This window comes from Primulina huaijiensis, chromosome 8 (assembly GCF_012295235.1).
Source record: "Primulina huaijiensis isolate GDHJ02 chromosome 8, ASM1229523v2, whole genome shotgun sequence".
NCBI classification, from domain to species: domain Eukaryota; kingdom Viridiplantae; phylum Streptophyta; class Magnoliopsida; order Lamiales; family Gesneriaceae; genus Primulina; species Primulina huaijiensis.
In genome coordinates, this window is record NC_133313.1 from 17,735,242 (window position 1) to 17,749,673 (window position 14,432).

The window sequence follows — 14,432 nt, forward strand, 5'->3', positions numbered from 1 at the left end:
TGAAAAGTAATACTGTTAGCATAAAAAGTAATATTTTTTCATAGATGACTCAAATAAGATATCCATCTCACAAAACACGACCCATGAGACCGTCTCACACAAGTTTTTGCCAAATCTCAAATGTTTGCCGCAACATTGCCTCGACATCCGGAAAACTAATCACAAAAATTCTAGCAACTCCTAATTAAGTTCTAATCTCGTGTCTCTTTTTATTCTTTTACTCCTGAGTTATATAAAATGAACCCAATACATATTTAAGGTAAAGTGTGAATTACCAACTCAGAAAGCACTAATATCAACGAGTCGCCACCCTCACTATCACAAATATCCAAACTAAAGTTATTAAACAATAGACACACTGAGACCGGCCTTCGTAGCTCAGTGGTAATGATATAACTCGTAGAAGTTCGATCTCCCTTTTTATACTGTACTCCAAAAAACCAATATTGATATGATGATGGTATGGTGGTATAAGCCTCTTCTATGAGAAAGATTTGAGTTCGAATATAGATGATGACACGATTAATATGGTTGTATTTGAGGATGCAAATTTACAATTATAGGAGCAAGAATTCAGGATCTTCTCGAAAATAAATACATTAATGGATACACCAATTCTAATAACTGTTTGATCGCCTTTCTTGATATATAAAGTACATATATGACTGTACAAAATGTAAAGACCACAAAAATTAAAAAATCAGACTTATTAAACATCGAAATTTTCAGACTTAGTGCTCAGACTTGGGAATTTTCATTGTAATGACATATTTATTAATCATTTATGAAATAGATTGATGTGGATTGTTTATATTGTATTACGAGTTTTATTGTTTTTCGGATTTTATTTGTCAAACAAAAATGATAGAGCTCTTAAATGGCTAAGGTCGCGACGCAAAATCCAAATGCAAACGCTTTTCCTCTACATATCCCATGACCTTCGGCAAGCTATTGCCCAAACCAGACGATATAGTATGAAAGCAATATTCTAAATAGATTTCTAATTAAGGCTCATGATACCTGAACTTTTCTATTCATGGTTGCAGAACTCGAAATTGAACTGATGCACCATTACGTCCAGGCTCGTTAAAGATGAAGAATTTGGGAAAGCAACCCTCAATCTGGTTTAGTGAGTGACAATTCGTGTTAACATGTTCAAGCCTTTAAGCAAATGCACTCAATGTGGCATTTCACAGTTTCAATATCAAGATTAGAAATTATGCGCACATATTTCGGTGTAGATAGGAAACGAGGCCCCAAAAGAATTTTGCCTTCACCTGTCACATCTATCAATACGCCCTCGAAAATAAATTTCCCAGAGAAATATATAAGGTTGAACTACCTCTACGCAAACTCATGTCTTCACCGAACATTGCTTCAGGAGCAAATCACATATGAAAAAAACCTCGGCAACTCACGAAGTATGAGGTATCTGAATCTGATTAAGCCTGCTAGACCATAAAGAATGAAGTATCATATGGAACAGATCATATCGAACTGGTCTTGCATTCCAGTGGAAATGCTTCTGCAACATCTTCACATTTGTTTGCATGATAAGATATTGTCTCAAAGGGATGGATAAGAGTATCTCCTTTAACTTCGGGATATCCTTCTCAGCAACAGTGACTGAAAAGGCATCCCAATTGAGAACTTCACTGAAGGGAGGAACAAAATTATCAGCTATAATAACAGGAACACACTCATAATATATGGCCTCAACGATTCTTGGACTGTTGACTTCAAATCCCATGGGACAAAGACAATATTTACTGGATTTCATATGTTCGGGGTACGACATAATTCTTGATACTCTATTTGGCAATGGCCCATAAATCCGCATGTCGTCATCTTTGTCGCCCCAGTACTTGAGAAGTATCGGACGAACCCTGCCATGCATGTGTCCTGCATAAAAAGCAAGAATTGGACGCTGTGACACCCTTTTCCCACCAACATTTCTAAGGGGCCTTTTAGGATTCCTTATGGTAGTTTCGGGCAATGACACATCCTTTCCTGCAATAAAAATCCTTTCAGACGCATCTGCATTGCACAAAGCTTTAATAGTGTTTCTTGCAAGCTCCTCATGCAGGACTAAAGTGTAAGGACCCTGTGAAGTGATAATGCAACAGAGAAAATTAAGAAAATGATTTTCGACACATTAGGCAACACTCAACTCCTGCGAATCTAGACCCCATAGTAAATAAGCATAACTGAACAGCAGAAAATAGACAGCTTTCTAGTTGTTAATTACCATTAAATTAAATATGTAAAACAAAATTTTCATGCTCCGGCATCATTGAGAATAAAAATTCAATATAAAACAAAGAGAAATCTGCAGCTACTCATGACCATACTTGATTTACGTCATAATGTACATGGTACACCATATTAAAATCAACCGAAAATCTAATTTGCAAAATTAAAACTTAAAACGCAAAACTAACACACAATCTAGAAATGTTATTAAAAAAAAGCAGAGCCCTGTCATACTGAAGGATTCTCAAACATCGAAAACATGGAGCATTTATTTCTTCAGTTCATGAGAAACTAGCTAAAACTTACACACAATCATAGGTTATTAAAATAGTAATTAAAAAAGCACGCAAGTGCATTGACCCTAGCAAGGGGCCAGGCAAGGCAAGGCTGTGCTTCAGGCAAAGTTGCTACTCCAAGGGCAAACTTTTACCTTATGCCTGAGTGTTGCTGCTTTTCTTAAAACTATATGGTTATTTGGCTCTGTAAATGGTACCACAAAAGTTAAAACTTATTATCTCGCACTATCACACAGTATAACCCTTCTTGTCACCAATAATAGGAAAGCAAGGAATCTAAGCTGTGATGAACTAAGTTTTACGGAAATTCCTTTCCTTTTTTCCGCAAATCTCGCTTGAGAATCTTGGGGAAGAAGTGTGAGTTATAGCTCAGAGCAGTGTCAAAGCAGTTTAAATGGTTTACCCAGCCTCAGTTTACCAGGCATGATTGACACTCCTAATATTAATGAAGCAAGTTGAATGTCTTACATAATGCAATCATTTAAACTAAATAGTGAAGCATGATCCTGAAGGATAGCATGTATGGTATTGGAAAATGATTCAAATTGCATAAACACAAAATTAAACAAATTTGCAGCTAACTAAATTATTAACTGATGTCAGATCACTTCTTGGTGCATACTGAAATAATAACTGCCTATAAGGCTGCTTTTATAGTCTGGGTGTGTAAGTGTTCATGTCAGCAAATTACAGTACCCAGTCATGGCAAGCAACTAGAAAATGGTCTGAGCCACGAGTCTTGTTCCAGAATGGATATTTTGAAGCCAGCGTGTTCACATAGTCCCTAAGAAAGATTGATAAGGGCCTCAGATTATGCGAGTTTGGAACATAGAGAGCCATCTGTAATTGGCGAGCACTATATGGTAGGTAGAACAAGTGAGCCTTTTCAGGATCCTTTGTCACAAATTGTCTGTTTTCTTCCATCAACTTTAAAAACCATCCTTCAGATGCATAAATCCCGTAAAGATGAGGCTCATGAAAAATAGGTCTTTCACCCTCTTGATAAATGTAAACTTTTAACATCCATTCCATCCATTCATAGCTCCTGGAGCGAAAATATGTTTCCCCAAAGAAAAAAGGTTACTAAAATGGAGAAAATCATGACTTAAAAGTTCTATGACAATTGATTACTCAGGACATGCAGAACTTCTATGCATTCTATATTTGGCAAGCTGCTCGTAAATTTTGAACTCTTTACCTTATGTATGACATAAATAACGCAAGTGGTACACGATAAACTGAATCGAATGAAATAAAATAAGTTCTCGAGATGAAAACATTAGAAATTCCAAACAGAATGTAAATCGACAATGTCATACATCTGCAGCTAAAAATCGATCCTCCAACTCAACATATGCATTTTAAAAAGTGGTGCATATAAACCAATCTGCTTAACGAGTTTCCAAGATAACTTGCATTATATTTGATTATCAAATTTGAGCTGACATTGTACAAGCTCGAAATTAATTCAAGTCCAAGTCATTTTGTTGAATAGATCGCAAGCAATTTACACGCCTTTATATATTTAATAATAAATATTAGAATATTACTAATATATTTTTTGAAACTTATTGATTGGATTCTGCAACCTTCATTTCATTCAACTCATTGCCTCCATCCTCTTTTATGCTCTTTGTCAATTGCAGTCTGTTTTCCTCCTTTCTAATATTTGAAAGGTTTTTCACTTTCTTTGTTCCATACTGTTAATATTTGCTTGTTAGAATCTGGATGTAAAGTCCAGATCTGAATGAAAGGCTACACTCCCAACCACCAAATTTCAATCTGATCTGCTAGCCCATTCAATCACAACAGCCTATGACAACCCCTGGTTCAGATCCGTCATCAATTTAGAAATGGGCTGATTCCCAGTGACAGAGCCAAATGCTACAACTTTAAATGATCTACTATATGCAAATAACAACATAGTGTATCAAGATCATGATGTGAACCTGAAAATTAAGAATGAAAGTAACCTCCAACCAATGTACAGAATTTTGAGAAGTAATGGGGAATCTAAGAATGTAAGATGATGTTGATTTTATTGAATCAAAACTCTTCACAAAACACCATTCAATACAGCCTCAAAATAATAAACAAACATAGCCTCCAAGTGGAAGCAACAGTCAAGTCTGCTTTGCACTTCTTTGTGATATAGCTCCATTGGAAAACATAAGAATGCAACAACATGATGTTGATTACAACCGATAAATCCTATATCGCAGTGGCCTATTACTTCCAAATTTTCAGTCAGTCTATGCATAAGCATTGAATATCTTCCGTAATCACCTTTTCAACATCAATCATTTACTCTATTTCATCTTTTCTATATGATCATTACAAGACATCTTTTTCTACGTATTGCTTTGGATTTCAAATTTCATAACCAAATACTATCTCAAAATTATTTTCAAAATCACCACGAAACTCTATACAAAATCAAGTCAATCAAGTTATCAGTTACTTATATGATGCATATTTAACAAAATGTGAATAAGAATATCTGATGTATAGGTATCACAAGATATACCTCTTGAAAGTGGAGATATTTCGAAATAAAGGGGCATATAACTCTGGATCAACGTCACTAACTAGTGTGGCATTCTCAATGTCTCTTTTAGCAAATGCAAGTGCATCATTTGGTGTCAACAACGATAGATACCTCTACACAGAGAAGATGTCAAATGAGAGATAAATGTTTGCTTGAAACTTTCAAGTTTCAATGGTAATAATATTAACAATAGCAATACCTACCAACAAGCGGCTAGGCAGTTTTTTGACAAAAGAAGGAGAGGAGGGTGGAGTAACTATATCAATCGACCTTACGTTACTTCTTCTCCTTCTCCTTTTCCTTCTCGAAACTCTATCTTCCTTGGCAGAATTTATCATTGATCGATTCAGTTCTATGGAAGAATTGAGTGAATCAGGAACAAGGGCATCTTGAGTGATTTCACGATGGCTATTCACCGGCAGAGGATTAGTTTTACCCAAATGTACACTATTGTTAATTTGTTTATAGGATGAAACTGAAGTGGGTGGCTGAAATATCCAATCATTCAGTGGATAAGGAAGCGAAGAAATCTGAATCACAACACTAATTATTGTAAGAACTGCTCCAACAAAAAACAACTTCCTCCAGTCAATTCTAAAAATCAGAACGACTATAAGCCGCAACAACAGCTTAGTCATTCCTTTCTAAACAGTGTATCTTGTCTTGCCTTAAAAAAGTGTAAGAATAAACTCAACCTCGAAAATTATACAAAAGATATCTGCTGATCATTACTTCAATGAGTAGATTGATGTCTCTTGCACTTTCTGCGTGTTAAATGCTTTTTGAGACCAAAACTCCGATTTTACTTTCAAATTATCTTCATGACTAGATGCCAATACAGAGTAGCATAACACATCTACTACCATTTTATTGCCGAAGGCTCACTTTCTCACCATATAAATACAGCGGAGACAAAGTTAGATTAGAAACACTAACCCGCCACGGCACATATAACTATAAGTTACCCCCATACGGATACCTAACATCAGAAAAGTTTTAAAAAACTTCTGGCCAAAACATGTTATATACAGCAGACATTCAGAATAAAAAACAGGGTATATGATTCGGTGAATTTTTCCTGTGCCACATGGGAAAAAGAATTACAGGCCGGAAACAATTGCTGACCAAGTTCACTAACTCCTCCTTTTACCCTTCCACCCCCTGGGAGAAAAAATGGAAATATTTAATATTATTTCAAACGGAGATGAAAACCAAAGGAAAGGACTCAGATAAAACAATCAGGAACAAAAAGCATACAGGGGATAAGGCCAAGGCCCTTGCATTGGAAAATAATCAAAAAATTTGAAGAACTCAAGATATTAGTTCACTGAAGAAAACAAAAGAGTAAAACATTTTTTTCATAAGAATTCATGAACACGATGGCAACCATAACATCCATATGATTCATGTAAAGTCATTTGCATCAAATAAAATATTTTCTAAATAAAAACCAATCTCGTATCTGTTGTTCAAATCAATAAGGGACAGCTAAAATTCATAAATTTCTATATATAAAAAAAAGAAGCAAATTAACACATACATCAACATGATTAAATTTAGTGGTGACTGTTTATTGCATGGAGATGAAACGAAAAGGTAAAATTCACAGCTACCTCCAAACAACGAGCGATCAGAGAAAACCGGTGACTGAGAGAAAGTAAACGAAAGGAGCGTAAATTGAGGAAAATGAAAGAGAAAGGGAAAGGAAAGGGAAATTTTACCAACGGAGAAATAGGATGAGGTGGAGGGAAGTTAACGACTTTCTATTTTCTATTTTTATATTATTTTATTTATTTATGCTACATATCTAATTTTAGTGATTAGATGTCTCATTTTTGTTTTGAATAAAATAACGGTGGATCATTAAATTTAAAAATAAAAATTATGAAGTTCATCGATATTTTTTTATTTTACGATCATCTTATACAAACAAACCAATATATTTTCTTTAAACATTAAGGCTCCGTTTGGTATGTGTGATGAGATAAGTAAATAATTAGTAATGAGAGTGATTTAAAAATGATATATATGGATTAATAGTATGGTGGGATAAATAACATGNGTTAGCATAAAAAGTAATATTTTTTCATAGATGACTCAAATAAGATATCCATCTCACAAAACACGACCCATGAGACCGTCTCACACAAGTTTTTGCCAAATCTCAAATGTTTGCCGCAACATTGCCTCGACATCCGGAAAACTAATCACAAAAATTCTAGCAACTCCTAATTAAGTTCTAATCTCGTGTCTCTTTTTATTCTTTTACTCCTGAGTTATATAAAATGAACCCAATACATATTTAAGGTAAAGTGTGAATTACCAACTCAGAAAGCACTAATATCAACGAGTCGCCACCCTCACTATCACAAATATCCAAACTAAAGTTATTAAACAATAGACACACTGAGACCGGCCTTCGTAGCTCAGTGGTAATGATATAACTCGTAGAAGTTCGATCTCCCTTTTTATACTGTACTCCAAAAAACCAATATTGATATGATGATGGTATGGTGGTATAAGCCTCTTCTATGAGAAAGATTTGAGTTCGAATATAGATGATGACACGATTAATATGGTTGTATTTGAGGATGCAAATTTACAATTATAGGAGCAAGAATTCAGGATCTTCTCGAAAATAAATACATTAATGGATACACCAATTCTAATAACTGTTTGATCGCCTTTCTTGATATATAAAGTACATATATGACTGTACAAAATGTAAAGACCACAAAAATTAAAAAATCAGACTTATTAAACATCGAAATTTTCAGACTTAGTGCTCAGACTTGGGAATTTTCATTGTAATGACATATTTATTAATCATTTATGAAATAGATTGATGTGGATTGTTTATATTGTATTACGAGTTTTATTGTTTTTCGGATTTTATTTGTCAAACAAAAATGATAGAGCTCTTAAATGGCTAAGGTCGCGACGCAAAATCCAAATGCAAACGCTTTTCCTCTACATATCCCATGACCTTCGGCAAGCTATTGCCCAAACCAGACGATATAGTATGAAAGCAATATTCTAAATAGATTTCTAATTAAGGCTCATGATACCTGAACTTTTCTATTCATGGTTGCAGAACTCGAAATTGAACTGATGCACCATTACGTCCAGGCTCGTTAAAGATGAAGAATTTGGGAAAGCAACCCTCAATCTGGTTTAGTGAGTGACAATTCGTGTTAACATGTTCAAGCCTTTAAGCAAATGCACTCAATGTGGCATTTCACAGTTTCAATATCAAGATTAGAAATTATGCGCACATATTTCGGTGTAGATAGGAAACGAGGCCCCAAAAGAATTTTGCCTTCACCTGTCACATCTATCAATACGCCCTCGAAAATAAATTTCCCAGAGAAATATATAAGGTTGAACTACCTCTACGCAAACTCATGTCTTCACCGAACATTGCTTCAGGAGCAAATCACATATGAAAAAAACCTCGGCAACTCACGAAGTATGAGGTATCTGAATCTGATTAAGCCTGCTAGACCATAAAGAATGAAGTATCATATGGAACAGATCATATCGAACTGGTCTTGCATTCCAGTGGAAATGCTTCTGCAACATCTTCACATTTGTTTGCATGATAAGATATTGTCTCAAAGGGATGGATAAGAGTATCTCCTTTAACTTCGGGATATCCTTCTCAGCAACAGTGACTGAAAAGGCATCCCAATTGAGAACTTCACTGAAGGGAGGAACAAAATTATCAGCTATAATAACAGGAACACACTCATAATATATGGCCTCAACGATTCTTGGACTGTTGACTTCAAATCCCATGGGACAAAGACAATATTTACTGGATTTCATATGTTCGGGGTACGACATAATTCTTGATACTCTATTTGGCAATGGCCCATAAATCCGCATGTCGTCATCTTTGTCGCCCCAGTACTTGAGAAGTATCGGACGAACCCTGCCATGCATGTGTCCTGCATAAAAAGCAAGAATTGGACGCTGTGACACCCTTTTCCCACCAACATTTCTAAGGGGCCTTTTAGGATTCCTTATGGTAGTTTCGGGCAATGACACATCCTTTCCTGCAATAAAAATCCTTTCAGACGCATCTGCATTGCACAAAGCTTTAATAGTGTTTCTTGCAAGCTCCTCATGCAGGACTAAAGTGTAAGGACCCTGTGAAGTGATAATGCAACAGAGAAAATTAAGAAAATGATTTTCGACACATTAGGCAACACTCAACTCCTGCGAATCTAGACCCCATAGTAAATAAGCATAACTGAACAGCAGAAAATAGACAGCTTTCTAGTTGTTAATTACCATTAAATTAAATATGTAAAACAAAATTTTCATGCTCCGGCATCATTGAGAATAAAAATTCAATATAAAACAAAGAGAAATCTGCAGCTACTCATGACCATACTTGATTTACGTCATAATGTACATGGTACACCATATTAAAATCAACCGAAAATCTAATTTGCAAAATTAAAACTTAAAACGCAAAACTAACACACAATCTAGAAATGTTATTAAAAAAAAGCAGAGCCCTGTCATACTGAAGGATTCTCAAACATCGAAAACATGGAGCATTTATTTCTTCAGTTCATGAGAAACTAGCTAAAACTTACACACAATCATAGGTTATTAAAATAGTAATTAAAAAAGCACGCAAGTGCATTGACCCTAGCAAGGGGCCAGGCAAGGCAAGGCTGTGCTTCAGGCAAAGTTGCTACTCCAAGGGCAAACTTTTACCTTATGCCTGAGTGTTGCTGCTTTTCTTAAAACTATATGGTTATTTGGCTCTGTAAATGGTACCACAAAAGTTAAAACTTATTATCTCGCACTATCACACAGTATAACCCTTCTTGTCACCAATAATAGGAAAGCAAGGAATCTAAGCTGTGATGAACTAAGTTTTACGGAAATTCCTTTCCTTTTTTCCGCAAATCTCGCTTGAGAATCTTGGGGAAGAAGTGTGAGTTATAGCTCAGAGCAGTGTCAAAGCAGTTTAAATGGTTTACCCAGCCTCAGTTTACCAGGCATGATTGACACTCCTAATATTAATGAAGCAAGTTGAATGTCTTACATAATGCAATCATTTAAACTAAATAGTGAAGCATGATCCTGAAGGATAGCATGTATGGTATTGGAAAATGATTCAAATTGCATAAACACAAAATTAAACAAATTTGCAGCTAACTAAATTATTAACTGATGTCAGATCACTTCTTGGTGCATACTGAAATAATAACTGCCTATAAGGCTGCTTTTATAGTCTGGGTGTGTAAGTGTTCATGTCAGCAAATTACAGTACCCAGTCATGGCAAGCAACTAGAAAATGGTCTGAGCCACGAGTCTTGTTCCAGAATGGATATTTTGAAGCCAGCGTGTTCACATAGTCCCTAAGAAAGATTGATAAGGGCCTCAGATTATGCGAGTTTGGAACATAGAGAGCCATCTGTAATTGGCGAGCACTATATGGTAGGTAGAACAAGTGAGCCTTTTCAGGATCCTTTGTCACAAATTGTCTGTTTTCTTCCATCAACTTTAAAAACCATCCTTCAGATGCATAAATCCCGTAAAGATGAGGCTCATGAAAAATAGGTCTTTCACCCTCTTGATAAATGTAAACTTTTAACATCCATTCCATCCATTCATAGCTCCTGGAGCGAAAATATGTTTCCCCAAAGAAAAAAGGTTACTAAAATGGAGAAAATCATGACTTAAAAGTTCTATGACAATTGATTACTCAGGACATGCAGAACTTCTATGCATTCTATATTTGGCAAGCTGCTCGTAAATTTTGAACTCTTTACCTTATGTATGACATAAATAACGCAAGTGGTACACGATAAACTGAATCGAATGAAATAAAATAAGTTCTCGAGATGAAAACATTAGAAATTCCAAACAGAATGTAAATCGACAATGTCATACATCTGCAGCTAAAAATCGATCCTCCAACTCAACATATGCATTTTAAAAAGTGGTGCATATAAACCAATCTGCTTAACGAGTTTCCAAGATAACTTGCATTATATTTGATTATCAAATTTGAGCTGACATTGTACAAGCTCGAAATTAATTCAAGTCCAAGTCATTTTGTTGAATAGATCGCAAGCAATTTACACGCCTTTATATATTTAATAATAAATATTAGAATATTACTAATATATTTTTTGAAACTTATTGATTGGATTCTGCAACCTTCATTTCATTCAACTCATTGCCTCCATCCTCTTTTATGCTCTTTGTCAATTGCAGTCTGTTTTCCTCCTTTCTAATATTTGAAAGGTTTTTCACTTTCTTTGTTCCATACTGTTAATATTTGCTTGTTAGAATCTGGATGTAAAGTCCAGATCTGAATGAAAGGCTACACTCCCAACCACCAAATTTCAATCTGATCTGCTAGCCCATTCAATCACAACAGCCTATGACAACCCCTGGTTCAGATCCGTCATCAATTTAGAAATGGGCTGATTCCCAGTGACAGAGCCAAATGCTACAACTTTAAATGATCTACTATATGCAAATAACAACATAGTGTATCAAGATCATGATGTGAACCTGAAAATTAAGAATGAAAGTAACCTCCAACCAATGTACAGAATTTTGAGAAGTAATGGGGAATCTAAGAATGTAAGATGATGTTGATTTTATTGAATCAAAACTCTTCACAAAACACCATTCAATACAGCCTCAAAATAATAAACAAACATAGCCTCCAAGTGGAAGCAACAGTCAAGTCTGCTTTGCACTTCTTTGTGATATAGCTCCATTGGAAAACATAAGAATGCAACAACATGATGTTGATTACAACCGATAAATCCTATATCGCAGTGGCCTATTACTTCCAAATTTTCAGTCAGTCTATGCATAAGCATTGAATATCTTCCGTAATCACCTTTTCAACATCAATCATTTACTCTATTTCATCTTTTCTATATGATCATTACAAGACATCTTTTTCTACGTATTGCTTTGGATTTCAAATTTCATAACCAAATACTATCTCAAAATTATTTTCAAAATCACCACGAAACTCTATACAAAATCAAGTCAATCAAGTTATCAGTTACTTATATGATGCATATTTAACAAAATGTGAATAAGAATATCTGATGTATAGGTATCACAAGATATACCTCTTGAAAGTGGAGATATTTCGAAATAAAGGGGCATATAACTCTGGATCAACGTCACTAACTAGTGTGGCATTCTCAATGTCTCTTTTAGCAAATGCAAGTGCATCATTTGGTGTCAACAACGATAGATACCTCTACACAGAGAAGATGTCAAATGAGAGATAAATGTTTGCTTGAAACTTTCAAGTTTCAATGGTAATAATATTAACAATAGCAATACCTACCAACAAGCGGCTAGGCAGTTTTTTGACAAAAGAAGGAGAGGAGGGTGGAGTAACTATATCAATCGACCTTACGTTACTTCTTCTCCTTCTCCTTTTCCTTCTCGAAACTCTATCTTCCTTGGCAGAATTTATCATTGATCGATTCAGTTCTATGGAAGAATTGAGTGAATCAGGAACAAGGGCATCTTGAGTGATTTCACGATGGCTATTCACCGGCAGAGGATTAGTTTTACCCAAATGTACACTATTGTTAATTTGTTTATAGGATGAAACTGAAGTGGGTGGCTGAAATATCCAATCATTCAGTGGATAAGGAAGCGAAGAAATCTGAATCACAACACTAATTATTGTAAGAACTGCTCCAACAAAAAACAACTTCCTCCAGTCAATTCTAAAAATCAGAACGACTATAAGCCGCAACAACAGCTTAGTCATTCCTTTCTAAACAGTGTATCTTGTCTTGCCTTAAAAAAGTGTAAGAATAAACTCAACCTCGAAAATTATACAAAAGATATCTGCTGATCATTACTTCAATGAGTAGATTGATGTCTCTTGCACTTTCTGCGTGTTAAATGCTTTTTGAGACCAAAACTCCGATTTTACTTTCAAATTATCTTCATGACTAGATGCCAATACAGAGTAGCATAACACATCTACTACCATTTTATTGCCGAAGGCTCACTTTCTCACCATATAAATACAGCGGAGACAAAGTTAGATTAGAAACACTAACCCGCCACGGCACATATAACTATAAGTTACCCCCATACGGATACCTAACATCAGAAAAGTTTTAAAAAACTTCTGGCCAAAACATGTTATATACAGCAGACATTCAGAATAAAAAACAGGGTATATGATTCGGTGAATTTTTCCTGTGCCACATGGGAAAAAGAATTACAGGCCGGAAACAATTGCTGACCAAGTTCACTAACTCCTCCTTTTACCCTTCCACCCCCTGGGAGAAAAAATGGAAATATTTAATATTATTTCAAACGGAGATGAAAACCAAAGGAAAGGACTCAGATAAAACAATCAGGAACAAAAAGCATACAGGGGATAAGGCCAAGGCCCTTGCATTGGAAAATAATCAAAAAATTTGAAGAACTCAAGATATTAGTTCACTGAAGAAAACAAAAGAGTAAAACATTTTTTTCATAAGAATTCATGAACACGATGGCAACCATAACATCCATATGATTCATGTAAAGTCATTTGCATCAAATAAAATATTTTCTAAATAAAAACCAATCTCGTATCTGTTGTTCAAATCAATAAGGGACAGCTAAAATTCATAAATTTCTATATATAAAAAAAAGAAGCAAATTAACACATACATCAACATGATTAAATTTAGTGGTGACTGTTTATTGCATGGAGATGAAACGAAAAGGTAAAATTCACAGCTACCTCCAAACAACGAGCGATCAGAGAAAACCGGTGACTGAGAGAAAGTAAACGAAAGGAGCGTAAATTGAGGAAAATGAAAGAGAAAGGGAAAGGAAAGGGAAATTTTACCAACGGAGAAATAGGATGAGGTGGAGGGAAGTTAACGACTTTCTATTTTCTATTTTTATATTATTTTATTTATTTATGCTACATATCTAATTTTAGTGATTAGATGTCTCATTTTTGTTTTGAATAAAATAACGGTGGATCATTAAATTTAAAAATAAAAATTATGAAGTTCATCGATATTTTTTTATTTTACGATCATCTTATACAAACAAACCAATATATTTTCTTTAAACATTAAGGCTCCGTTTGGTATGTGTGATGAGATAAGTAAATAATTAGTAATGAGAGTGATTTAAAAATGATATATATGGATTAATAGTATGGTGGGATAAATAACATGGTGTTTGGTATGATTTTAAAATGATAGATTAATTTTACAAATTTTATTGTAATGACCAAAATGTCCCAAGTGCTAATTAAATATATATTCTTAAAATAATTAGATAGATAATTAAATATTTATAATTAT

The 14,432-nt window shown here is 34.7% G+C and overlaps 2 protein-coding genes across 6 annotated transcripts; both read right to left on the reverse strand.

The window, feature by feature from the left end:
* Nucleotides 1-870: 870 nt before the first annotated feature.
* Nucleotides 871-6,849, reverse strand: LOC140983075 (probable glycosyltransferase At5g03795). Of its 3 annotated transcripts, XM_073449976.1 has the most exons (6): nucleotides 6,711-6,849; nucleotides 6,202-6,258; nucleotides 5,301-5,585; nucleotides 5,077-5,210; nucleotides 3,246-3,594; nucleotides 872-2,104 (listed from the first exon to the last, which is right to left on the reverse strand). In XM_073449976.1, exons 3-6 carry the CDS (start codon nucleotides 5,433-5,435, stop codon nucleotides 1,415-1,417), a joined length of 1,308 nt encoding a protein of 435 aa, XP_073306077.1. In that variant the 5' UTR covers nucleotides 5,436-5,585; nucleotides 6,202-6,258; nucleotides 6,711-6,849; the 3' UTR covers nucleotides 872-1,414. The 3 variants fall into 3 exon arrangements, with proteins under 3 accessions (XP_073306074.1, XP_073306075.1, XP_073306077.1); XM_073449973.1 differs by having other exon boundaries at nucleotides 871-2,104; nucleotides 5,301-6,258; XM_073449974.1 differs by lacking the exon at nucleotides 6,711-6,849 and adding an exon at nucleotides 6,638-6,680 and having other exon boundaries at nucleotides 871-2,104; nucleotides 5,301-6,258.
* Nucleotides 6,850-8,014: 1,165 nt separating this feature from the next.
* On the reverse strand, nucleotides 8,015-13,994 carry LOC140983093 (probable glycosyltransferase At5g03795). 3 transcript variants are annotated; one of them, XM_073450000.1, is made up of 6 exons: nucleotides 13,856-13,994; nucleotides 13,347-13,403; nucleotides 12,446-12,730; nucleotides 12,222-12,355; nucleotides 10,391-10,739; nucleotides 8,016-9,249 (listed from the first exon to the last, which is right to left on the reverse strand). In XM_073450000.1, exons 3-6 carry the CDS (start codon nucleotides 12,578-12,580, stop codon nucleotides 8,560-8,562), a joined length of 1,308 nt encoding a protein of 435 aa, XP_073306101.1. In that variant the 5' UTR covers nucleotides 12,581-12,730; nucleotides 13,347-13,403; nucleotides 13,856-13,994; the 3' UTR covers nucleotides 8,016-8,559. The 3 variants fall into 3 exon arrangements, with proteins under 3 accessions (XP_073306099.1, XP_073306100.1, XP_073306101.1); XM_073449998.1 differs by having other exon boundaries at nucleotides 8,015-9,249; nucleotides 12,446-13,403; XM_073449999.1 differs by lacking the exon at nucleotides 13,856-13,994 and adding an exon at nucleotides 13,783-13,821 and having other exon boundaries at nucleotides 8,015-9,249; nucleotides 12,446-13,403.
* Nucleotides 13,995-14,432: the final 438 nt, after the last annotated feature.

Coding starts and splice junctions, on each gene's coding strand:
- LOC140983075 (XM_073449973.1), bottom strand. CDS start 5,735: ATGACTAAGCTGTTGTTGCGGCTTATAGTCGTTCTGATTTTTAGAATT. Junction 5,211..5,300: donor AACTGCCTAGCCGCTTGTTG/GTAGGTATTGCT, acceptor TTCTCTGTGTAG/AGGTATCTATCGTTGTTGAC. Junction 3,595..5,076: donor AATATCTCCACTTTCAAGAG/GTATATCTTGTG, acceptor TTTTCGCTCCAG/GAGCTATGAATGGATGGAAT.
- LOC140983093 (XM_073449998.1), bottom strand. CDS start 12,880: ATGACTAAGCTGTTGTTGCGGCTTATAGTCGTTCTGATTTTTAGAATT. Junction 10,740..12,221: donor AATATCTCCACTTTCAAGAG/GTATATCTTGTG, acceptor TTTTCGCTCCAG/GAGCTATGAATGGATGGAAT. Junction 9,250..10,390: donor TAGTTGCTTGCCATGACTGG/GTACTGTAATTT, acceptor ATCACTTCACAG/GGTCCTTACACTTTAGTCCT.